Source organism: Branchiostoma floridae, chromosome 1 (assembly GCF_000003815.2).
Source record: "Branchiostoma floridae strain S238N-H82 chromosome 1, Bfl_VNyyK, whole genome shotgun sequence".
In the NCBI taxonomy this organism is placed as follows: domain Eukaryota; kingdom Metazoa; phylum Chordata; class Leptocardii; order Amphioxiformes; family Branchiostomatidae; genus Branchiostoma; species Branchiostoma floridae.
Window position 1 is genome coordinate 21076193 of NC_049979.1, and position 26550 is coordinate 21102742.

The 26550-nt window shown below is 42.3% G+C and overlaps 3 protein-coding genes across 9 annotated transcripts; 2 read left to right on the forward strand and 1 right to left on the reverse strand.

Annotated features, from left to right (window-relative positions):
* Positions 1 to 388: 388 nt before the first annotated feature.
* Positions 389 to 12400, reverse strand: LOC118414581. Of its 7 annotated transcripts, XM_035818753.1 has the most exons (7): positions 11996 to 12021; positions 8400 to 8576; positions 5959 to 8064; positions 4713 to 5928; positions 4101 to 4262; positions 3429 to 3473; positions 389 to 2849 (listed from the first exon to the last, which is right to left on the reverse strand). In XM_035818753.1, exons 1-7 carry the CDS (start codon positions 12004 to 12006, stop codon positions 2556 to 2558), a joined length of 4011 nt encoding a protein of 1336 aa, XP_035674646.1. In that variant the 5' UTR covers positions 12007 to 12021; the 3' UTR covers positions 389 to 2555. The 7 variants fall into 7 exon arrangements, with proteins under 7 accessions (XP_035674646.1, XP_035674654.1, XP_035674662.1 ...); XM_035818761.1 differs by lacking the exon at positions 11996 to 12021 and adding an exon at positions 12124 to 12400 and having other exon boundaries at positions 4713 to 8064; XM_035818769.1 differs by having other exon boundaries at positions 4713 to 8064; positions 11926 to 12044.
* Positions 12401 to 13986: 1586 nt separating this feature from the next.
* On the forward strand, positions 13987 to 17547 carry LOC118428324 (tropomyosin alpha-3 chain-like). Its single transcript, XM_035838376.1, has 6 exons — positions 13987 to 14553; positions 15030 to 15142; positions 15410 to 15587; positions 15839 to 16045; positions 16159 to 16247; positions 16497 to 17547. Exons 1-6 carry the CDS (start codon positions 14440 to 14442, stop codon positions 16567 to 16569), a joined length of 774 nt encoding a protein of 257 aa, XP_035694269.1. The 5' UTR covers positions 13987 to 14439; the 3' UTR covers positions 16570 to 17547.
* A 4614-nt stretch (positions 17548 to 22161) lies between these two features.
* LOC118414707 (E-selectin-like) lies at positions 22162 to 24565 on the forward strand. Its single transcript, XM_035818940.1, has 4 exons — positions 22162 to 22528; positions 22978 to 23151; positions 23684 to 23854; positions 24387 to 24565. The coding sequence occupies exons 1-4, from the start codon at positions 22162 to 22164 to the stop codon at positions 24563 to 24565; spliced, it is 891 nt and encodes a 296-aa protein (XP_035674833.1).
* Positions 24566 to 26550: the final 1985 nt, after the last annotated feature.

A 26550-nucleotide genomic window follows, 5' to 3' on the forward strand; every position in this document is an offset into this window, starting at 1 on the left:
TTTAAAGTTTTCAATATACAGTTTAGGCTTTAATCCATCATGTTAAATAAAAGAAATGTAATTTGATTTTGAAAAATGAGCTATCAGCACTGGAAGTATTTGACAGATCTAAACGTTGCTTCTTTCCAACTTAACATTCTTCACACACTACGGTCTGTCAAGAAGACAGTGCATTCCGTGTTCAAGACAAACATCTGCTGGATGGCATTCAAGACATCTCGAAAGGTTGCTTTACCAACAATATATTACCTATGTTGTGGTTTTGGCCACGACCCATAAAAACTAGTCATTTGTCAGTTGGTACGTTACAAAGGACACAACTCACACTATACATGGCTGTCTTACGACAAAAGGAACAGCACCCAAGTTAAGACTTCAGTAGGCCGTGGGTAATTAAGGTGTCGGGCTCACCTGTTTGATTTATTACCTGTGTGAACACCTGTGTGACTTACCAAACACAAACACATCAATTGTAGATATCCCTACTTTACGGCTGTCAAAAGGCCAATGCCGGAAGTCCATACAAGTTTCACACCTGGAGTTCATAGACTCAATGGCTAGTCAGGAAACCGGACATCACCTCTAGATACATAGGATTTTAAGTGCCTTTGAGGATCAGTAATCGTATACAAATCAAAACAGCTCTCTTGAATTTTGCACAACAACACTGTTTCAGAAAGGAAACAATGGTGGGGTGTGACAGCACTTAACGAAGAATAAAATTGATGATTGATGGGTCTTACTGTGGATAAAAATTTGCATCCTTACATCCTGACTCCTCTATTTGTTCCTTTATTGGAACAAGCCTGATTTATCATGTATACTTGCAATTAAGTGTTCATTTTTATCCTATATACACTCAATATATTTCAACAGTATCTGTACATATACTACCAGTATTTTCTACATTGATACATCTGATGTGACTTATAGATTGTGGCACAACACATAGATTGCATGAATGGCAATGATTCAGTCAAAACACACCAAACAATAAAAAAAATACAGTTCATTTCTACCCTTCCATAAAATGGTGTCATCCATAGGCTCCATCCAAAAGTGGATCTATTGGCAACGTTCTTTGGCATGACATTCACCCCCCACCCCCCCTTCACACTGTAAAGCAACACAGGAACTACACGGCATAATAAAGCTATAAATGAACGGTCCTGGTGGCCAGCAGGTGGGTGGATGGAGAACAGGTGTGTATGTTCAGCAATTTCCATTAAATGGTGGTTTACAATTATTGGGGGTGTTTGCCTTGTAAATTGCACAACGTGCTCGCACCTGTTCTTTGTTGATAGGACAATGATATAGGGAACGACCACTATACATATCCATAAGCCTTTTGTTTACACTTCAAACACATGACACAGCATGTTGACAACGAAGTCACTAACAAATTTACAAACAAAAACTGTACATAGACAATTAGATAGAATTTGAAGTACGAACATTAGTATAATTACATCATAATGGTGTTCAAATTATTCCATTTCTGTGATTGCACATTCTAGTATACTTTGTACACTTTATATCAACATTCACAATTTGCAATGTGACACCTACAACAATGGAACAGGCTTTTCAATGATAGTTTTAAACTATTTCCTGAACTATCAAGATTTGCATGAATGGTCCCTAATTTTTCGCACCATCTCTGTACATGAGAAACTTTGGAATGTGCCCACAAACAATTACTAATCCAACTGTACATATTTACACCATAGTTTATGTGCAAACGGGCCATTCAGTACTCCTATACCCTATCCCTAGTGGGGGAGCACCTCTGTGTACTGTTTCTGTGTTGTTGGAGATGCAAAAGACACAACAGACCTTGACATATATATTCCCAATGGCCTGTTTCTGAGCTGATTCTCAGGTTTTACTGGTGTCACAACATCCCAGGGAATCATAGAGGACAGAAAGATATGTGGACAAAGCATTCGCCACAGGAAATGTTTCTTGAAAGGGGTTGTTGCTGGGATTGGGGTTGGGTCAACGGTGCTCTAGTTAGTATGACTTACTTTGTGCACAATATATGCCATGCGGGCGTGTTATTGCAAACACACAAAGGAAGTGGCCACCTGAAGCCCAGGTGCAGACTGACTAGTGTGGCATGACTTTTAGTAACCTTGGTACCTGGCTGGGGTTTAGAAATGTAGGACAGCACAATTGTGCAGGACCAATGAAAAACTTCTAGACCGAGAGGAAAACTTTTTTTAAACAATCAAAATCGTTTCATTGAAACTTTTTGGATATACGAAGATGATGGTCATTGGAATAACGTTATTGAATACAATGTCTGAAGGTAAAGTCCAACTCATCAAATCACACAATTTCAGGAAGGAAACCTAGTCAGACTCATGTTTTGCTCTCAGGACAGGTCTCTTTTTCAATCCTCCTGTCGAATTCTAACTTAAACGTCCAAAAACCAAGGTTATAAATTGGTCTGTACGAATCGTTCAAAGTAGTTGGTTGTACTGACAGAAGGCAGCTTGCAATGGAAGTTAGAAAAGATGTACATGTATCAACTTAGTCTCCTCCAGCTTTGACTAAGAGTCTACAACCCCCTGTACTTTGGAGCCCATGTTCCGGCGGATGGCCTCCGCATTTGCTCTGTCCTTTTCGTGTCTCATCCTCATCTTCTGGATCTCCGACAGTACAGGGCTCGGCACAGGCTGTGCAGGGTCTTCCCGTTCTATCCTCATTATGTTTGGTGTGTGGTTCTCCATCGGTGGTGGATGATGGTAGGGGACGGTGTCTGTATGTTGGGTTTCCAGGACAGTCACGGCCTTGGGTGGAGGTGCAGGCTTGGGCTTTGGCACACTCTTGGCATACTGCAAGGCCTGAAAATGGTCTTACATTACACACTGTCCAACAGCATCCATCTACACAAAAGCATGTTGAGTGCTTACTCAATGATGTAGCAGAGCCATAGATGGTAGGGATTCAAGTGAAGAGAGCCCTCTAGTGAAAATAATCTTCACTGCACCCAAGACAACTTTACATGTTCAGTTTGACCAGAAAAATCATCTTATTGCCTGAAATTAGTTTTTGCATTAGCATTTTGATATGCCATATCTAAATGAGAGTCACTTTAGAATGAAAGTCAAGTCACCAGTTTGTGTGAGCATTTAAGTTATTGACAGGCACACATAAGTAATATCTTTGCTACCAGAACCATGAATATAAAAAGTACATCATCAAGCTCATGATGTGCATGGGCTCCAGTAGATTAGTCTAGTCTTATTCCTTTGAGATGTATATTATGGTTATGCCGGCACCATTCCAAGCTTTTAGTATGAGCAAACTGCAGTGAAGCATCAGAATGAGAGGATTAGTCTGCATGCATATTAATGAGATGGCATGAGTGGCACATGGCTTTGAAGCCACGTTTGAATATATATGCATCCCATAATACTCACTCTCTTTCTCCTTTTTTGGGCATCATCTTCTTCTTCCATCTCCTGCTGCATAATTGGATATTCAATACATGCAAGGATCACTTTGGAATTTTGGAGAGTCTAAATTTCTATGCTTTAAAGAAGGGAGTTGCAGAGGACACTAGTATAGGGACATTGGTGCATCGTGCATTTTTTTGCTATCTAGGTGCTTTTGGTTAGTGGTGCTTCTCTGCCTATCTACAAAGGATCCTTACTAGGATTCTACTTTATTACCCTTAACGGCAAAGTATGCATTTTTCTCAAAATAACAGCACTGCACAATGTCTCAAAATCATTTTCAACAAAATAGATTTTGAAGTTTCAAACTGCAAGTGTAACGCTAGTTCACCTTTATTCGCGGGGTAACCTTTATCCGTTGTATTTAACACCAGGGTATTTCAGGATATCAAGTCGATGGATGGTAGTCTCAAACTGCATTATATTGAAAAAAATGCAATTTGAAACTAGCGTCCATCAACGTGACATCCCTAGGTATCCTGTTTTTAGGTACAGCGGATATAGGTTACCCTACAAATAAAGGTGAACTAGGGTTAACCGATGTACAGAGATTTGAGAAGGTCAAATTTGTGCTGTGTTGTGTCAATGAAAAATGCATACCCTGTTGAGAAACAAGAGAGTGTAGTAATGACTCACGACTTCTCTCTTTGAGTAGAGGTCATCCTCCTCCTCCTGTTGGTAGTAAGGCTGCTCATCTCTCTTCTTCTGCCAGTCTGCCTTCTGTTTGGCATGTTGTTGTCTCAGGGAGTCGGCATATTCCTTCTGTCGGCGCTTCTTGTCAACCTTGGAAGACATAGCCTGATTATCATCAGGTATGGGACAAAACTTTTGAATCAAAGCTTTAAGTGTTTAGAGCGACAGGAAAGAAATACCACTGTGCCTAGGTGGCTGCTTGAAGATACCAGTTGAATCTTCCCAGTGTCACAAACCAATCATAACACCTCCGAAAGATGTTACCATTCAAATCTTCCCAGTGTCAAAGACCAATCATAACACCCTACTTTTAAATCTACTTGCAAATGTACATGTACATGTCAAACAACAAATGTAGATACCAAAGATGCCAAAGAAGTAAGATTGTTAGAATGGATGCATATAACATATCTAGTAGACCTTTCAGGTAGGAAACTAATGGCTGAGAGTGCTTGCTTTATTGATATACATTGTATATGCTAACTTTGAGTGCAAAAATATCAGGCATTTTACAGAAAGGTCCAGTCCAAGCTCTTTGCCTACAGAATGACCAACCTTGTCTTGAACTCTGTCCAGGTCTGGCCCCAGCCCTCCTAGTCTGATGTCTTTCTTCAGGTTCTTGTAATCTTGAACAGTGTAAGCCTTGTACGTCACTGGCTTCTTCTTTGCCAAGGCCTTACTTTTGGCATAGGAAGCCAGATAACCTTCTGAGTTGCTCTTGGCCTTCAGAGTTTGTTTGTTTGCATGGTTGATGGTGTTCTTGGCAGCTTTCTTCTCTTCATGAAGGCCTATTGGTGGGACCTTGCTATACGGGCTGAAGGACTCTCGTCTCACGCCATCCTGCTGGTAGAGGTCCACGATGTCTCCCTCGCTGGAACGTCTAACAACGTTGCGCAGGTAGGGGGGAAAGGGAGGGTGAGGGGGTTGGTGGGGGTCTACATGCCATTCATGGTGTCCATGTTGTTGGGGGCCATGGTCAGGCCCTTGCATTACTCTGGCATGTGGCCCATGATGTTGTGATGGGCCAAGATGTTTAGGTTGCTCCTGTGGCCCATAATGTGGCCCATGATGTTGTGGTAGCCCGTGATGTTGTGGTGGCCCGTGATGTTGTGGTGGCCCGTGATGTTGTGGTGGCACATGATGTGGAGGTGGCCCATGATGTGGAGGTGGCCCTTGATGTGGAGGTGGCCCTTGTGACCTGTAGTGTGGCCCATGTTGAACACCAGGATGTTGCTGCACCTTACTACGCGACCCTCGAGGACTACCATATTGTTGGGCTCCCTCCTGGTTCCTCATTGCTCCATGAATCTCAGCATACGTGTGCGGACCTTCCTCGTATTCTTGAGAACTGTTAAAAGGATCCTCATACTGACCTGCCCTCTGTGCCCATTGCTCCCTGTGGTCAGGCCTTTCCTGGTGGCCGGCATATGCACCCTGATACGGCTCGACCCTTACACCGCTACCAGGCAGAGACCTCTGTCTGTGCTGCTGTTCCTCTTGCATCAGCCTCCTTTCGGCTTGGTGAATCTGTGCATACGACCCCTGCACAGGCTCCGAGTCAAAGTCATGACCCTCTTCAAGGGGTTTAGAATATGTCCGCTCCCTTCTATAGGCCCGGCTAGACTTGTCAGTAGGGTCGGACAGAGTCGTGTACGCTGTCTCCTTTCTGAGTTGTCTGTCCCTCATTTGAGGGTGAGACCTGTTGGACTCGGGAGACCTGGGGCCATATCCTCCCATCTCTTCTGGTGGCCCGTGTGTGCTGTTGTAGGCTAACTCCTGTCTATGTCCCAGTGGTGACCCATCTTGTCTGTGTCTATCTGGAGAATGATGATTTGTGTCAGGAGAGTCCTGATACTCATCCTGCCTCCCTTGTGTATCTACAGTAACTCTGGGGCTAACTCTGTTCCCTGCCTGTCCGTGTTTCGGACTGTGCTCATTGGGGTCAAAGCTAAGATTGATGTTCACATTAATGGGTGCCTGTTGGCTTGGAAAGGCATACATTGGTGGCTGCATAGGTTGATATGCCCGAGGAGATGTCTGAACACCATCAGGATACAAGCCCTGCTGTGATTGGTTCATCTGTGGAGGCAGAGCCTGTGATTGGTAGCCTGCATCACGAGGGGAGTATTGTGGTGCACCTTGCAACCTGACAGGTGGAGCGTCCACCTGAGTGGTGGTCTGTGAGATGGACCTTAGCTCCATACTTCCTTGACTTGCCTGTGAGTTCTTAGATGCAGTTGAGCTGGCGCTTGATGCTTTGCTTGGCGGTGAGGCATCAGTCCTGCTATTCTTCTTGGATTTCTTACCGCTCCTAACACCACTTTTTGCCTCCTTGGCTTGTCTCAGCCTCTCTTGCTTAAGCTGCCACACCTCTTCTGCTGTCATGTTGGAAAAATCTTCCACATCTTCTTCTTGATTGGGTTCTGAAACTTCACTCTTTCCACCCTTCTTCCTTCTAGGAGAGGGAGGCTGTTCATGTAGGGCTTTCTTCTGCGCATACCGTCTGGCGTATGACCCTCCTTTCTTTGCATCCTGCTTGTTCAGCTTTTCTTTGTTCAGTTCTATGAAGGATTTTGGTGCCGGTTTCTCAGTCTTTGGCGGCCTGGGAAGGGGTGGTTTCTCCACGGCAGGTCTTTGGTTTGTCATGCCACTTGTGATGGTCACGTCTGAGGAAGTGTTGTACTCATCGTTCGGAAAACTCGACTGTTCAAATTCTTCGGGCGTCGCTGCTTTCTGAACAACGGGACCAACAGCACGTGGGCTTGTATAACCCACAGGCCCAACAGGTCTGTGCTTTTGCTTGACTTGTTCAGCATCTCTCTTGCTGTGATACCCTGACTCCTCTTCCTCTCCCCCAGCTGGTGGCCAATGGTAGGCATTTGAACTTGGCTGTTGAGCATAAGGCGCTTGAGGTGGAGAAGGGAAGGGCTTGCTGTAGGGAACAACTCTCGGCTCTCCTACTTTTAGAGCCCTCTGGTACTCCCTTATCTCCTCTTGCTCAATTGTGTCATCCTCCTCAGGACTAGAGTAACGCTGCTTTCCACCTTTGTGGTCTCTCACTGGTGTTCTGTCTTCAGAACTTCCTCTGGAGACACTCCTTTTACCACTGTCTGTTTGAAGAGTGTACCGTGAATCTTCTGATCCCCGACTCTCCTCTCTGCTGTTGTCCTCATCCCTTGTGGGATGGGGTGTTCCTAACCTTAGTGGGTTTTTGTTCGCAGATTCTAAAGAATCTGCAGGGAAGAAATCCTGTTCAAAATCCACCATTCTAGTCCTGGCTTTCAACTCCTCCTGAACGTATGGCGTACTGACAATCAGAGCGCCCCTTTCCTTCCAGTTGGGATCATATCTCAGGTTTGCGTAGGGATCCTTACCGGGGGTTTTGGAACCTCCCTCTAAGTCCTCATAGCGATCGCTCCCTCGCGTGTCTATTGACAATGGAGAGTGTTCAGAACTATTTCCCCCTCCACTTAGTACTGGTAAATCCAGCGAATCTGAGGGACTATCCTCCCCTTCTTCTAGACTGTCATCTGATTGTATTCTTTCCTGCTCTTGCCTCAGACGTTCTTTCAGTCGCTGTTGATAATTCTCCTCTTCTGCTGAATCCTCCTCCTCTTCTAGACTATCTCTCACATCCTCATTGTCATCCTCATCATCGGAATTTCCAAGCTGTCGAACCGTTCGCTGCACAGACCCGGGACCAGTTCTTTGCTGTCGCGTTGTCTGTTGCGATGTAGAAACCGTATAACGGTCACTTTCTGATGAAACATTTCTGTTGTGGCTGTAGGCTTTTGGTTGGTTAGGAAGATGGGGGCTGTGTTGTGAGTATTGGTGATTTTGGCCAGGACTGTCCACAGGGTAGCGTTCCTCCTGTTCCTCATCTGAAGATGAGTCTACGTTGACGGACCTGAATGAAATAAAGGATCAAATTACACACAGATCATTACCTAAGTTGTATCTGGATTAGGGCATTTGTTAAGAAATAAAATCGTTCAGTGGTGACATCTGCTGTTATATGGTGTATGATTACATCACAGAATTGCTCTGCTGAAGCGGAATCACAGTCATACAGATTACAATACAAAGGCAACTACTCTACTATTACTAACTGCACCATCACTCAGATTCATTGTACGGATGTATATTCAAAGAACTTCTTACAGTTTTTGTCAATAACTGCTTTTTTGGTACAATTTCCTGTCCATAGCCAAGGCATTAACACACTGATAAACTACGATGTACCTGTATGTATCCAGACTGTCCTGTACTCCACTCTTGTTCCTGTCACCAGGACGATGATCACTGCCCTGACTCATGACCTCCTGCCGTAACATGTCCAGCAGCTGGTCACTGTTGTGAGTGGTCATCTGTCCACTTCCTCTGGAGCTAGCCATCATGGAGTTAACTGCATTCAGATTGCTGGCAAAGGATAATGCAACGTGTCAGACAATTTCAAGGGTAACAGTTACTATTTCACTTCAAAAGGTTTCTGATGTTGTGTCAGTACATCTCTTGAAATCCACTGTTTTTTTTTAAATGGCAGATGTAGGTTGCTGCATTGATAAAGGTCAAACACAACAATTTTGGCAGATTAGTTATATCGCACATAAGTCCTGTATATCAGTTACATCAAGTGATGTAAAAGCTATCTCATTATTAAAGATGCTTCTACCATATTTGATGGCAATGCTCTGAATTGTTTCACAACATTACAAATGATATAAATATCTCTGGGAAGGCTATGAAGGGTAACGGTTACTCAAGAAATTGGACAGAATTTGGAAACAGTTAGACTTTTCAGACAGCATCACTGTCTTTTGTTTGGAATTGAATGAAAATTATGATTTACCAGATTTTAACCCCAAACTCCAAAACGCCATGGGGAGGATAGCACGCTCCATTTTCAAACATTTTTTTCTTTAAATTTAGTTTAATTAAGAACACCAAAACTGCTTTTCTTCAAAGTGCTGTGATCGTTGAGGAGATAAGTGCTGTGAATACGCGACAATCCAATCTCGTTGGGAGGTCTCGCGAGACTGTAATCTGGCCGCGCGCGCGCGTGATTTGACAGTCGGACGGTAACAGCCTTTAGCAGCCCAGCGGCTAACAATGGCTTCTCCCAGCATCGACTCGATCGAGTCAACTTCAGAGATTCGTTGTGCTATTATTTGGCAACATCCGCCGGTAAATCGGCATGCCATGAGCAGATGATATTGTTGTGAACCTATGGACTCGATATCGTGCTGTAAATTTGCAAATTTCTGGTCATTTTTCACAATTTTTGACGGGCGGTTTATGCTTGCTTGTCGTGAGAAAAACGTGCATATAGGCGCGTCGCCTTACTTGTAGTTACTCGGATAAGTTTGGCTCAAGCCGTAAAAATATCCCACAAAAGCTTACAAGTACCATCATTGGATCCTTGTAGATCCAAACTCGTAAGACTTTCGGCGATTTTGACCGTAAATTAGTCGATGGCAACATATCGGCCTTTGGGAGTTTACGCGTACGTGAGATGGGGAGGGGGGCGTGTTTCCGTGTTCGTTTTGATCAAGACGGGGTCACTTTTCCGACTATGTCTATGATTTCAGTTTTCGCCGGATGAACTCCACAAAAACGTGAACATATCGATGTAGGGTCCTTCTGGGTAGAAATCTAGCATGGTTTCGGCGGCTTTGTGGGCAACTTTTTATTGGTTAACTTCATACGTGATGAGTGGGTGTGTCTGCAAATGTATAACGTTTGGCATTTGCTGTTCTTTTTCAGATCAACGCGTCGCGATCGAAATTCATCAGGGAAATACTGCAAATCATATGGTTGCAATAGCCGTATTTCATGTTTTATAAAAGATGTCTTAACATATGTTCTTACTCGATCTCGTAGAGCTTTGCAACTCATGCTTTTGAGAAATGATAATTACATGTATATATCATTAGTGTTTTTTCCAAATGATAGACAAGTTCTCACAGCATTTACAGTATTGACGAAAATAAGCATCCGATAAGTAATACTTTTGGGAAATGGTAATGTTTCATACACATAATCATTCAAATGTACATTGTATTAAAATATGAACTTTCAACATCTCTGACTGTTTTTGTGTGGCATAATTTTTGCAACAAATGAGACATCGTCCTACTCAGACCTAAGACAGGTAAGCCGTAAGGTGTCCACTTCCCTGTGCTATACATAGTAGTCCACTGTATTCTGCCGATGCAGTGGTCTGGACACTCTGCATCAACAATCAGTCTTTCTTCATACATACCATAGAGTTTCTTACCTCCTTTGGCTCTTTGAGTGAACAGCTCCGGTAGTATGGCTGTTTTGTGAAAGTGGTCAAGCTTTGGGATATTCTTCTTCTGCCATTCTGAGTCTACTTTAATTCGTTCGCAGAATAAATTATCCCTGCCAAAGTAGACAACGAAGTCCGCCCAATTTAAGTTACAGCAATAGACATTCCCTTGCACTTGGTGGTGGTACCTGTGTGACGTCTTGAGTGCTGCACTGCTGTCTACCTTTGTTCTTTGGACTGCCTATTTTAGCGTGAGTCCTTTCTTTGAATGGGGACACAATGAATACACGAATGCGTTACTGGAAATACATGCAGTAGATGTACACATTTCCCGTTAAAAAGTCTAAAAACGCACATTTCTAATTTCATGTTCATGGTGAAATTATCCCTTCCGAGCTGTCTTTTTACCAGACAATCCCAGTGCTTAAGTAACGTGTTATCATCAAGTACATTTGGGGGGATCTTGAAAAATATGATGCATGTTGGCACTTTCTCTTCATTGACACACTTGGACTGACGGCTATTGCATCCATATGATTTGCAGTATTTCCCTGCTGATGTGAATTTCGATCGCGACGCGTTGATCTGAAAAAGAACAGCAAATGCCAAACGTTATACATTTGCAGACACACCCACTCATTACATATTACGTTAACCAAAAAAGTCGGCCACAAAGCCGCTGAAACCATGCTAGATTTCTACCCAGAAGGACCCTACATCGATATGTTCACGTTTTTGTGGAGTTTCATCTGGCGAAAACTGAAATCATAGTCGGAAAAGTGACTCCGCCTTGATCAAAACGAACGCATATACGCGGAAACACGCCCCCCTCCCCAACTCACGTACGCGTAAACTCCCAAAGGCCGATATGTTGCCATCGACTAATTTACGGTCAAAATCGCCGAAAGTCTTACGAGTTTGGATCTACAAGGATCCAATGATGGTACTTGTACGCTTTTGTGGGATATTTTTACGGCTTGAGCCAAACTTATCCGAGTAACTACAAGTAAGGCGACGCACCTATATGCACGTTTTTCTCACGACAAGCAAGCATAAACCGCCCGTCAAAAATTGTGAAAATGACCAGAAATTTGCAAATTTACAGCACGATATCGAGTCCATAGGTTCACAACAATATTATCTGCTCATGGCATGCCGATTTACCGGCGGATGTTGCCAAATAAAAGCACAACGAATCTCTGAAGTTGACTCGATCGAGTCGATGCTGGGAGAAGCCATTGTTAGCCGCTGGGCTGCTGAAGGCTGTTACCGTCCGACTGTCAAATCACGCGCGCGCGCGGCCAGATTACAGTCTCGCGAGACCTCCCAACGAGATTGGATTGTCGCGTATTGGCATTGACACTTGTCAAAACGAGCTAAAATCCGAAGTTAATACAGGAACAGAACTTCACATTGAAAAATTGAGGTGAATTTCAAAAGAACTTCAAAAATTCAATCTCGCAATTCAAACCAAGAGACCAGATGTGCGTGTATGTGCGTCATTCTAACGTGAACAGTCTCTCTTCAGCTCGATCACCACTTCACTCACCCAGCTGCCATTCAAGAGCCAAGAGCACCGAAACAACAACACCTCTGAATGGAAGCTTTTCACTTCAAAATCACTACTAATGGAACATAATCTGATTAACGTAAATCACGTAAGAAAACTAACCTCACCTCCGAATCTAAGCCCTCGTGACTTAACAACGGTTATCCAGACTTCTATGAACATTTGAACTTGTCACGGCCCTTGCCATGGCGTCACAGAAGCAGCCGACCGTTCACAAAACTTCGACTATTACGAGAAAAGTACGGAGAAAATTTCTCAGATTGTTCGGTTTTGACGCCATCTTGGAATTTACCCACTGTTCCTTGCGCGACTATTGCCGGATGTTGTTGTTGCTATGACAACACAAACCACCTGTCAAACAACCTGCCTCAACAGCTCTTTACTTTGACGCTAAGCGGCTTAGCTCTTCTCTGCGTGGTACTTAGATTTTAAACTAATTGTTGTGTACTAACGGTTTCTTTTATCCCTCAGTCCGCTAGGATACAAGTTCCACTTCTGAAATATGTATAACGTTACCTGCAAATCTCTAATGCGCTCTCTTTTACCACCATAGCGGGCGTTAACGAATGAAGTTGCCAAGTTAGTTATCACCATAACATGATCAATCACTCCCTTTCTCGAGGTCAATGAGATTTTAATCACGACATGCCCGTTTGGTTTGGACGGCGACTATAAAGTATCCGCACGACGAGTTTAATAATTCAAAGGATACTGACTACATTTCTTTAATTATTCAAGGTTTGCGTGATACCATCCTCACAACTCTGTGCAACCCAGGATTTATCACCATGAGGTATTAAACGAGGTGTGATGGAAGAGTTATTTTCTCCGTGTTGTTCTTTTGCTAACTATGTTTTCATATCCTTGAAATATAGTTTGGATGATTATTTGTGCACGCAGTTTGTTTGCATCCAAATAAGCAAATAGACAAACCAAATCTTCTGGCTTTCATCTAGTATGAGTTTACGTATTAAAGTACGTCATAAAACACTATTTCAAATCATTTATTGGCTTTTAGATGTCAAAGAAGTATTCATGACGACACAAACGATGATATCAAACTTTGACGAGTCGTTGGTACCGGTCGGTGCATTTGATTGATAACCGTGAAAAGTCGGATACAGGCGCAAATGCCCGTACCCGTAGCATTTGAAGGCCTTTTCATTAAAAAAGAATATTAATCTAACTAGCAAACCACACAAAACTGTATTCAATACATCATCCATAGAAGATTCAGAAAACTAGTTTCAACACACGCAATGTTTCCAACCGCCAGGTTTGTTATCAGTATCAGACTCGTAACACTAAGTGTTGGAGTCAGTAAGCCTCCCCAACCTTTGCGTGCCTCTGAAAAAAACAAATCATCATCAGACCAAGTGTCCGTAGCCAAATACATATGTGAATACACGTTACATACATGTATGAAACATATCGGCAGAAATATTGCCTACTGAGGTAACTGAACCCATGCTTCAAATACAGAGCACCGTCTATTGTCTACCAGCCGTGACTCCGCGGGTAAAAAAAAAGTAAAATTGGTACACAATTTTCCGTTACAGAAATTCGGCCGTTAAACCTGCACTCCTGTGCACTCAGATGAAATATTTCTCCTTTTCTGGCCATTTTCTTCCAGTCCGCCAAGAATTACAGTAGAGACCAGGTATAAGTCGTCATAGAATTGTGATTCCTCCTTTTTTCGCACCAGTTTATTCTACGGTTAGCTCAACCGGGGCCCGGTCGGGCTGGTTGCGGAAATTTTTTTTAAAAAGTAACGTTATATATGTCAATAGATATGCTCAAGCTACGATCCTGAATAATTTTTTGGTACAGTTTGTGTGTTTTGTTGTCTTTCATATCATACTTTTCGTTCACCAAAACCGGCCGTCGGGCCCCGGATTGGAAATGTGGCCTTAGCATTACTTAAGGCACTTCGAATGAGCGTCTTGTTCAGTTTCGTCCCACAATCCTCTTTGTTAACCTTTAGCCTTAACTTGAATAAACAAACTTCGCCAGGTGCCACCAAGCCGAGAGGTGCTAACTGTGGAATCGTTACCTTGTTTCAGCTCATGGACAAGAAGGTTTGGAACGACATCTTCACGGCAGACCCTGTGTCAAAGCTTGGGAATACTAAAGAAACACTGCGTCTTCTCGGAACCCTATGGCTTGTCCTGTGGCAGTGGCAGTGTTAGCAACCTGTATTTGCATAGCCAACAGGTGTCAAAACGCTACGCTGCAACTCGGAAGCAAAAAGATAGGAGACCTACCTGCTTTATGTCGGAACTAAAGGAACCCATTCCGACAGTCTAACCGTTTAAAGACTCATGTTGAATGTTCTGGAAACCACAACTGAACTACTGAGGATACCAGAAGAGTAGTCTTGGTCTTTGACAGCTCACTTCTTATCTTACAAAAAGAAGACCAAGATGGCGTCCAAGACAGCCACTAAGAAGGGAACAAAGACGTCGGTGAGTCCGTCTGGAGAGAGAGCTTCAGAGGCACGGACGAATGGAGCATTCCTGAAGAACAGAGTAAAAGAGGTATCTTTTTTTATTCCTCAATATTAGAAACATGCATTTATTTGTTTTAAGTGCCAGCATTCCCGAAAATGTATTGATCGTTGTACGGCGTATTCATAATCATAGGCTAAACTACACTCTTGCGTTACCAAACGTCATGGATATCCTGTTACCGTTGTGTCCTTATGAACTATTTTTAGCGTGGTAGTAGTAACATATCTTGATTTTAATGTAATGGAGAAACAGCATCGTAAAATATCCTGAATTGTCAGTAAATGTTCCCCTGCACGTTTGGCCAGCTAGCTATAAGTCGGTGTGATCTGACCAGGGCTGCTTGTGAACTTCTTACTACTTCAAAATGATTTTATTTCTTTTAAGTCGATGCTGTTGACACAACTTTCCAATTTTCTCGTTAACCCACTCCTCAATATCTTGTATATCAACATCCTTTCTTCTACTATGGAGTTCGACATCTGATTATCCGATTCCTTGCATAGCTAGAAGAGGAAGTCGCTACACTAAAGAAACGGCTGGACGAATTGAGGAAGGCCAAGAACACAACTATACTGAAACGAGAGCGGGAGGTCCTCAGTGTAGCAGACCCATTCAGGTGATTCTCGTTATCAATGTATGACATAGCTTTCTGTAAAGCAGAAATATTGGTTCGGATAACAATGAGATTTCGAGAGGGAGAGAGACTCAAATATTTTACCACAATGTTCAACAATGATTCCGTTATTTTTCACGCAAAATCCAACATGTTCGTTATTCCAATGAAAGGAGTTTATTTCAGCGAGAATCACGTTTGTATTTAAGATGATATCCATCTGGTAGCAGTAATTTGTGGTAGGCTGATACGTCTCTGAACTCCTTGCAGTACAAGACCCGCGAAGTCAGCCGACGATGGTAAGGTTGCAGAGCTACAGCAGAAGTTAGACAACAGCGCTGCAGAAAGAGACAGGGAAGTCGCTGAGCTGAATAGGCAGTTAGAGAAACTTAAACTGGACCATCAAGCCGAAATGGACCGGCTACGGAAGGAAAATCAGGGACAACAGGTAAAAAGTCAAACTTTTAGGGTTCCTACAAACGGACTATGTATGGCCTGACTTTGCTTTCTTTTAGAAGAGGTTTCATGCAGTATTTTTGAACGAAACCAGTAAAAGTTGTACAATGTAAAGCGTTTTTTTTTATTTTGTGGAAACAAGTACAACATGTTTTGCACGAGTTGCATGCAACGCCAAGTTGTTGCTGTTGAAATATCCAGAAAGATAAGAGAAGTATTTCTTTTTTTTTTCCTTCTGGATAGGTACCTCCTTGCGATCACGAAAAAGAGCTAGAGGCACTCAGGAAAAAGCTACGGGAAGAAGAAACACTCAACAGGGAGCTGAACGATCAGAACATGGAGCTGAGGTCACGGCTGTTGATAACGGAGGAGAAGATAGAGGCGCTGTACGAGGAGCTCAGCGTGAAGGAGGCTCACTGGTGCGAGATGGAGGAACAATATCAGTTGAAGGTATGCACCTGCAGTTTTGACATTGACCGGAAGAGGACGCTTGTGAGTGGTGGCCCAAATCAATCTTGACTTCCGACGGATTTTAGCGTTCATTGTCATGTTCACTCTTGCAGTTGAAGACACAGTTTAGTGAAAAGTATCAGGAGTGGATGGAGGCTACAGAAAAGAAGATTGAAGAACTTCAGAGAGCGAATGATTTGTTGTAAGTAAAATAAATCCAATCACAAATACATGCACCGCAGTGATCACGTACTACATGTATTATTCGTAGCAAGGTCTACTACCCAAGACAATGTTATTTCGGCACCTCTTACTGTCTTTTCGAAATTTATGCATAGGTTGAGCGATTCCTTTTTTTTCCTACCGATTGCCAACTTGCTTTTGGAGTAAAGAACAGCAAAACTTGGCAACCCTACACAAACACAGACACCTGTGTTTTTTCCCTGTGCAGGAGAAACTACGTCCGCCGGTCGGGGAGGGGTTCGTCACAAGATGGGGCAGAAGGAAGCCAGGATGATAGCTGACCAATAGATGTAATGTTCCTCTAGCTCCACCAAAGACTTAAAAGAGAATGACGCTTTGGTATAACACGTGCGACTTTAAGTTGAAGTCGGATGTCTTAAACACAATAAATGCTCTCTTTTTCAAACTCTTTTTCTCTTCCAAAGTCATCTATGACAAATAACACTAGCAGGAGAAGATTGCCAGAGGAAAAAAGCTAGGCACGTCATTTTTGCAAAATCTTAATTTTTACTCACATTTCCAAACCGGGGCCCCGACTGGGATGTTTGCAGAAACGAAATAGAAAAGTGTCTATCACGGAATATGCACAAATTGTTCTCTTGACTAATCTTGTTACGTTCTGTGTGTTTTGTTGTCTCTTTTATTGTAATTTTCGTTCCTGAAAGCTGCCCGGTTGGACCCTGGTTTGGAAACGTGACCTAACCATTACCTAACGTTCTAGAATTGTAAAACTAATGTCTTGTGATAAAGGAAAACTCAATTGTAAAAAGACAGGTCCTTACCTCTTCCCTTTGGCCCCCCGTTGTACTATCATCCAATAGTTGCTGAAATTCTTGCGTCGTTATTAGCAGGGTACTGATTTCGTTGACTGACCTTGAGAAGTTATTTTTACCACGGTTGTGCATTTTTTTTAGACAGAAAAAAATAAATGTAAATGTTTGTTATGAAACACTACGCACAATGGCATGGCGTGGATAGCATGTTATCTCTTTAGTTACATGTATCAGCTGTCTTGATTGGACAAACAGCATGTGGTCACCTCTAACCCTTTCCTCAGGTAATTTCGTCGTTGCCGAGAGGCCCCACAGGTTATTTCAGCCAAGAATTATCAAATTCTTTCTCCACCGTCGTCTATCTACCATCATATGCTAACATTTTTTCAGTATCGTACTAGCGTTATCATAAAAAAACGACATATTACATGCAAATATTTGCATACATTGTGTGCAAATAAACTTACATGTATCAAGCGGTTGAAATTGTCGTCGTTGTTGCCCCTCGATATCAGTTTGTTTGGCCTTGTTATGGAGTTATTACAATTAGGGAAAGATGGTTAGGAAGATAAGAACACATTTATGGAAGCCAATTTATACGTTGATATGGCAACATGATTATTTCGACGCGGTTTGGAATATGTGCGATCACGATAAACTGTGTTTTCAAACGTGGGGTGGTAAAGCCCCTGTTCCGTAGTGGCAATAAATACCATCAGGGTACTCTGAAGCATCTATCTGTAGTTCACATAATATGGATTTCAGTGCGCGCCTACAAAATCCACAAATGCCCACGACTTTCAGGCCAGGTCAGTGTTCCTGATAATTCCAGAGTGTAACAAAATAAGAATTTATCATCCACTGCAAAACAAAATTGACACGGTTACTCTAGCGATGATACTTTGTAACGTGGAGTAAGACTAATTATAGCACACGTACATTGTCTACTCTAGACTTTAGACCTGCTGACGTACATCAGGTGCCCTATATAAGCAGGTGGGAGCAGTTGTTTGACCAAGTGTGAGGAAGCACCGCAAGGGTTGGGAGAGAAATCAAGGTAAGGTACTTACTGATTGATTACCTCTGTACGCAAACCGCACGGCCGGTATTGCCTGCATGTATTTAGGTTAAAACTATTGCGAGAAAACTGACTTTTGAACGTTTTTCTTCTGACCAACTTTGTCCCCCGAAACAAAACAACTTGTAAATGAATATACACTCTGAGATTTTGCATTGCTCAGCATTTTCTTTCATATTTGTGACGTCAAAATCATACAACAGCCTATGACGAATGCAATCCACCACACGGTCACACAGTGAGCAAAGAGCACTGATCACATGTACATGTAACTAGATATCTATACGTACTTTCAACGTTTCTTCAAAGTTGTCCTACCTTTCTCTCTTTTCATGATGCTAGTAATCATGACTAATGGGCTACGAGTGTAAATCTCTCTCCTTTTTTTTACACATATTATTGTCACAACCATCGGGGTAAGAAGTGGTCAAGCCTTTGGTGAATATGATGTCTAAAGGTGGTATCTCACTGCACTTGAGGCACCGGTGTGGCATTTGTTGGGTGGTTCGTTTACTGCGGCACTGTTGTGTTATTTACGCCGATTTTTTTAATAATCTAGACATTGCGTAATACGTACAAGTATGACTTAGACGCCAACAAAATACACAAAACGTAAGAAAATTCGTTCTTTATCTCTAAAATTCGTTGAATAATCTTTCGAACCCCGCAGTGCCGCCTCGGTGCCCCGAGTGCAGTGAGATACCACCTTTACTGCTTTAGCGATAATTGCAAGGGAGGCCGACTGTCGTGTTCTTTAAGGTGCTTGAAAAAGTATGTCATTAATTGCATTTTTGACTTGCCACGAAGTCGGTATGTAGTAGAAGAACATTCATCATCGCATTGTATGCTAAACATGAAGCAGGTGTCTACAGTCAAGACAACTAGCTCTTTCATGTTTAGCTGGCATGAAGATTGCGTCTAGATGAAAGAATCTTTTGTCATTGCTTTTTTCGTTAGTCAACATTTAGATATCTCATGTTCAAGTTCATTAACGATAAGATAATGATACAGTTTAATAAGGATAGCTGTGTTTTGTGAAGTCCATATTCACATTACACACAATAGGAGGTCATGTCGCAAGAACATAAATTTATATAGACACTTGGCACACAACAGGCAGTATAGAAAACCCGAAAAAATTCATGCTTTTTGAAAACTAAGGAAAGCTAACCAGTCTCCTTAAGGTCCTTCATATCTTGTCAGGTAAACGACTCGTTCTCATTTAAATGTCGAAATGCTGTCGCCTGACTTTACGCCTTGATATGGAGCAAATTATAGACAACATCACTGGTTCCTTCATTTTTCCACAACCCCTGTAATGTTTTACAAACGATGCACAACAACATTCGTATTGGTTGATGTCTTAGAAGGTTATTACAGCCTCGGGTGGGATTTCAACTCCTAAAAAATGGCTGTCGCCTGAGAAGAAACGAAGAATTCAAATAGCAGGCAAACATGTAACAATTCAGTTCCCAGAATAATAGTTCAGTAGGTGAAACCAGCTACCCAGGCCCTCTGTCCGATCACGTCAGATCGCTACTATCACTGACCTTGGAGGCTGTGTGAGGTGGTTTATGCCTGTCGCCAGATTCTGTAACAAACGTTACCACCACTAGTACGATGGTTGCCAAGGTTTTGTTATCCACGTATAAGACTAGAAATTACCGTTTTTGTGACTCTGTACAGTTTTTCCGGCTTCCTAAAGAAACAAGAAAGGGTTGTTGACTGTTATTTGTATCACACCTTGGTTAAAAAAATGTTGTACAGAAACGACTGTAACAAACGTTACCGGTGTTTGATGCTGTCTAAGCTTTCTATTTGACCTGGTGTAAAAAAGCTGCCCACTTTTCAAATGTCCCTAGGGACATCCACTTATACCCAAGTGATGTAGTCAATAATGAGTCCTTTAGAAGAAAACAGGGTAAAGTCTACTGTTGTAACAAACGTTACCGGTAACGTTTGTTACCTGTCCTGTAATGTATTACCAATGGGACCGAAAATAATAAGTTGCCATTTTTTGGCTATGGTTAAAAGAGGAATTTTCCTACAAAACCAGGTAGTTTTTACTGAAAATAAAGCGGATTTATTTTTCGACCAAAAAAAATGCCATTTTCGACATTTCAATGAGAACGAGTAAAACACATCCATGTACACCTATGTAATGACGCACACTTGAGTCTGTCATTGACTTTGAAAAATGGACACTTACAACTTTATTGTGCGACGCTCTGAAAATCAACATTATACCGCCCTTTAAGGTCATTACTACCAGGGGACGTGTTATACTTATGGTAATTAATGTGGACCGATGATAACTCGGTTTGCAGTTAACGACCCATCAAGGTAGCAGAAAACAGTGTGTATCCAAACCACCAAATCCATGACCCGGAGATAGAAATTAATTATTGAAGACCAAGCAAGTAGAAAGTCTTATGTGATCTTGAAAGACAACAAGATGTAAAATGTGCTGTGTGCGGTAGGAATTTTTCGGCCTGGAGACTGCAAAATGTTTCAGTTCGTGTACGAAAGATTTTCTCACGCTTTGAGTTTCGTTGAGCGCTCTACCGTTTTAGCTATAGGCTGTAGGTGAGTCACCGCCTAATACAATGGGGAGCATGTAACTCATTTTCGGGTTATCATTAAGTTGAGTTGAACTCAGCAGAATTTCAAGTGTGAAAAGACGATGCGCAAACTACATTTTCTTCATTTTAAAAATATTTTACAGATTGTACACTGAAAACAAACATATTCGTTTCTTAAAGAAACTCGTTTTCTAAAAGCAATTTCAGTGTCGAAGTGGTTCCTGATCAAAGAAATGAGTGCTGTGAGTATTTTATGTTAGCTCAAGGGCACAAAGAAGGGGAATGCTTACCCAAAAATTACCTCTTTGTGACAGTGGAAAGGAGTTTAACCCTATAGATTGTACTTATTTAATTCTGTGAATAATTATTCGTTTCTTCCTCTAGCTTAATGACACAATATTTCCAACACTCTTTTACCCGGGACCTCCAATTGCAAATGAAGTAAAACATTGTGTTATTTGCAATAACACACTTGTGGTTTGATGTACATAACACATATAACGAGGTGGATTCAAAAAGTAATACCATTGGGTTCATAGCAGGATCATTTTTCTTCGAATGAGTTGAAATTACCTTTGTGTCAAATTTAAACTTATTTGACGAAAAGATGAACCTGTTATAAACTTAACGGTTATAAACCTTTTTGACCCCCCCGTTTTACATGCCATGATTTCAAAGACCACAAAAAAGTCCAGACAAAGTGGGCGGTGATGTTTACTTACATAGATGGTGTCACATAATTAAGTCGTAATTGATTAGAAGTAAATATATTACAAAGTATTTTGTCAACCTGATACAGAGTTGTTTTCTTTTAGCTTGGCTGCTTGTAAGTCAAGGTCTAAAATGGAAGGTTGATATATCAGTGGTCAAACTAAACGTAACCAAGCTGAAAGACGCCCAAATCCCTTATATCCCACATCATTTCTCACGTCAGTGTTGTAACGTTATAGTGTAATTGCTTGCATAACCGGGCAATCGGTAAACGGTGTTAAGTGCCTTTCCTAAAGACCCAATGCTCAGGGGACCTGCTAGGAATTCGAACTTAGAACCTAAGTCAACTAGCTTATCCAGAAGGCCACCATCATGCCACCATGTCTATTTGTTGCTAACATCGCTATGGTTAACGTTTTATACTATACGGTTTTTCTTTCGCCATAGTTATTTTAAAAAGGTACGGTGTATTTATTTGATAAATGTTTTAAGTAATGTTACGTTTGTTTTGTAATGTATGAAAAAGACTTCAAAACGCAATGCCGAGGTCGATATATACGTAGTAGTCTATTGTGGCACAAAATAACACACGTTAAAAGTATCTCGAGATGTTGTTAAAAGAACCAAAACTAAAAATTAGACGAATCAACCAAATGTGACCGCCCCATAACAGAGGAAAAGATCTCTCAAATGTGACAAACCAACAGAAACATTTTTTTTCATTCACAGATGCGAGGAAGAGAAGCCCTCCTGCTCACGGCGGCGGTCCTGACACTGCTGTTGCTCATCGGTCACGAAGTCGACGGTAGCGGTAGTCGCCGAAGACGTCGGCGCCGAAGCACCACCAGCCCGCCGCCCGTCGACTGCCGGTGGTCGTCCTGGTCTCTGTTCTCCTCCGACTGTGGGAACACCTGCGGGGGGACGAGAACCTACACCCGGTACCGGTGCAGGCCGGCTGCGAACGGCGGCGCTGATTGTGTTGGGGACACGCAGAAGACTGAACCATGCCCGGGCACGGCGTGCCAGAACGGGGGACAGTGGAACGGCGCCTCCTGTACCTGCCCGAGTGGCTTCTATGGGTCCTGTTGTCAAACAAGTATGGTTTCTCATATATTGCAGAGTTTAGTAGTTTGTAGTAGACCATACGAAAGCCTCAGTGTGCTTTTGTGTTGTCAGTAAAGCTTCTATTGAATAGTTTTACAGATCTACTGTGTTGCATAGATTCTGAAGTAGTTTGAACTCACAAGATAAGGTTCGACATCTTATTAGTCAGTTGCACGTCTGTTGAGGAATCCACATTGTGTAATGGATACTCGACTTAAAACGTTGTTGGTTCCGATGATACTTGACCTAGACTAATGCAAACACAAAGCTTTGTGAAAATCTCACGTAAAAAAGGCACAATTTCTAGAAGGGTTGACCCGGTTTGCTTGATGCTGTAGCGAAGCCGCGATTGCGTGACCACTGGCTATTTGAAAAAAAAAAACGCACATCATGATTCACCTCAACTGCTTTACCTTTTACCTAACATTTTTCCCCGGCCAGCTCTGATGTGCCCACCTCTGGACGCCCCCTCCAACGGTCAGATCAGCTCTCCGGTCATGACGGGTGGCGACGTGGTGTACTTCTCCTGTGACCCCGGCTACACGTTGTTGGGTAGCAGCTCGGCGACGTGCGAGTCGTCAGGCAGCTGGTCCAACAACAGACCTATCTGTCAGAGTAGGTGTCTAGTATCTTGTTATTGATCGTGATGTCAATGCGTTTTGTTACTGATGCGTCGTTCTAATGCATTAATCTGCATCTAGAATACGAAACTGACGTCAGATTTGTGATGTGTTGTGTCGAAAAATCGATGATTGAGTTTCCGCGCAGCCACTTTGTCTCCCGGCATAAGAGAATCTTTGCCAATGTTGAAAATCGGCATCGCGAACCAGCTCTCCCTCAAAAAATAAAAGCCAGCACTGCTAGAAGTCTGGGAAGGAGACTAGAATAAGGCCATATTTAGTATTTTTGTGCCGGAATTTCTATAACTCATCTACTAGTTGTTATAATATTAAGTAGCTAACGTGTAGGCATTATGACTAACCCTTGTCTCAACATACGATACTTCTTGAAACACAAACGACTGGGTTCAGTGACCAAAGACACACTAGATCATCCTTAATAAAATGTCTCATCATAATGTTATATTGTTGATTAAACATTTTGATACGAAGTTTGAGTTTTCTATCCATCTATGATGTCCATGTAGGAGGCTCCTGCCCTGCCCTACAGGTGGTGCCGCACGGCTCGATGTACGGGTCCATGTCCACAGGCTCCACCATGACATTCTCCTGTTTACCCGGCTACACTCTGAGCGGTCCCTCCTCCATCACATGTACCCCACAGGGAGTGTGGAGTGCGCAACCTCCAACTTGTACAGGTACGTCGAGCGCTAGCAAATACTCAGGCAGCAGCAAAGTAATCGAACAAAGCGGTCTTTTCATCTTCTGTTTTGTGATGCAATTGTAGCATACGGTCAAACCTTTTGTACAACTGACCGCCCCAACATAAGAACCACTTGGCAAATGTAACTGCTTTTTTGTGGTCACTTCGATAATTTCCTCCATTGACGTAAGCATTAAGAATCCTGTCTATAGTGACTACCTGTCCATGTAGATCAGAGTTTATCGGTCCTCTAAGTGGTCTTCTTGATTTTTAAAGTAATTAAAGGTGATAGATGTCCAATACGGTTTATCATTACCAACCAACGACTTCAATACTTCATCAAACTTGAAATCAGAAATCTAGGAAGATTTTCTTTATGAGCAGCGTCTTCTGATTGAAAAATAGCTTTGAGAAAACACTTTATGATACGTAAAATTGTATTCAAAGTTTTCTGTCCCTCTGATTCGCCAATTCATCAATGCAGTACAGCAATATATTTTGTTCCAAATTTTATTTCACCAAAACAGCTGTTCAATGCCCGACGCTGTCACCTCCTTCCCACGGAACAATCAGTAGTGTCACAGCGCCATCTGCCGGGACCTGGAACTCACTGCAGTGTGATACCTCTTTGGTAAACCAAGGCCCGGTCCATACCGTGAACTGTGGAACAGACTCCACCAACTTCAACGGCCAAACCTTCACGTAAGACAAGATATATAGATACAATGCATTCTTGTTATCTAAGCTGTCTCTCTACTGAATGAAGAGTGAAAGAATGAAGAGGAAACCCACAGAATCTAAGCTATCTTTTTTACAACCTTCGGCAGGTTCGAATGACCAATCACGTGCACGTGACCTTAGAAACAAGTGACGTATTTGTAAAAGCACCAAGAGGTTCATGCTACCTGAAGTCATTGGTAGATAATGTAGATTATTTATCAAACAAAGATTTTTTTAAAGATTCACATTATTCTTAATCTCCCTAAAGGTATCTCTCCAATCATCTTGGAACATTGTTCTACTGTCAGACACAATTTTCCCCCCATTTCACAGAGTGAGTTGTCCTGTCGGGTGCTCTGGGTGCCGAAACTGTGTCTGGGGGACTGGTGTCTACACTGATGTGAGTACTGTACTCAATACTTAGAACTATTTATTCACAACTGGAAATTATTAGGTGACTGTGTAAATTACACTGCAGCTCACCGTTTCCAATGGCTATAGCCTCCTTCGCAGAGCCGCGGCGTTTTAATCTATTTTTGTTGAGGCTGATTCATGGTTTTCAACATGGGCTAAGGTTCTCCATGCTGGGAAGGGGAGCTTTGATGCAAAAAAAAAAACTATCTTTCCCAGCATAGAGAACCTTAGCCCATGTTGAAAATCCTGAATCAGTGTGCCCCCAGAAAAAAAACGAAAACGCCACCGCTCCCGAAGTCTGCGAAGGAGGCTAGTTCAGGACTGAGACATTTCTTGGTGTCAACTGAGACTTACAATACAGGCAACGCACACTTTGGAATCACTGAAAAGGATGCTCATCTTTGACAGGATTCGAGTATCTGCCATGCTGCTATCCATGACGGTAGGATCACGGATGCAGGTGGGCAGGTGACCGTGCACAGATGGCCCGGACAGAACTCTTACCATGGATCATGGAAGAACGGCATCCAAACGAATGAGTAAGCCATAGAGGGTTTTCAGTAACATTTGCCGAAATATTTTCCTTCCTGGATTTCAATATCTTGCCAACAATTTGTTAGTTGGAATATTCTGTGAAGCTAAACGTGTTGTCCATCCTTTTTTTCAGTTACGGACGATGGGGTAGATCCTTCGCCTTCACACCAGGTAGCTCAACAGTCTATACGTTGTTGAATGCTTGGAAATGAAAGCTTTAGTTACACGTTAGTCGCTGCTGAAAGAATCTTGGTCTTGTGTATGACTCTGAGTCTTTCTACGACGAGGACAATAATTATACCTTTTGCAATATGAGGGGCTCAAGTATCAAAATTGTCACCTCGATTTGCAAGACATGTTTCTATGGGTGCTTGGTGATGGAGGTAAGATACCTCTAAAGGTGGTATCTCACTACACTTGCGTCACTGCTGGGTTCATTCACTGCGTCACTGTTTTGTTATTTTCTCGGATTTTTAAAATGATTTAGATATTGCGTAATACGTAAAAGTAGGACATAAAAGACGACAAAATACACAAAAAGAAGAAAATTTGTTCTTTATCTCTGAAATTTGTCAAGTATCTTTCAAACCCCAGTGACGCAAGCGTGACGCAAAGTGCAGTGAGATACAACTTTAAGTCTAAAAAAGCAACGCATAAAATAATCATATGATTGTATATCATATACCACCCTATATGACCCTTGCTAAAGCGCTTTTGTGTACTGTTTACTGTTTATTTTACCATAGTATTGGTTTAAGTATGATGAAATCTTATAAATCTAAACTTTACAGATATCAGTGTAGCCCCAAACCGTAATATTTGTTGATGTTACAAAATGCAAAATGATGCAGCAATCCATTGTTCTTCTATAACGTTACTGATAGTTACCAGAGAGGAAAGGTCATCAAGTACTAGCTGCGCTTCACCAGGCTACACCAGCTTCAACGGAATCTGCTACAAGGTCTATACCAGAAACAAGAGCTACAGTCGGGCCCGACAAGTTTGTGCCGCGACGGCGGTCTG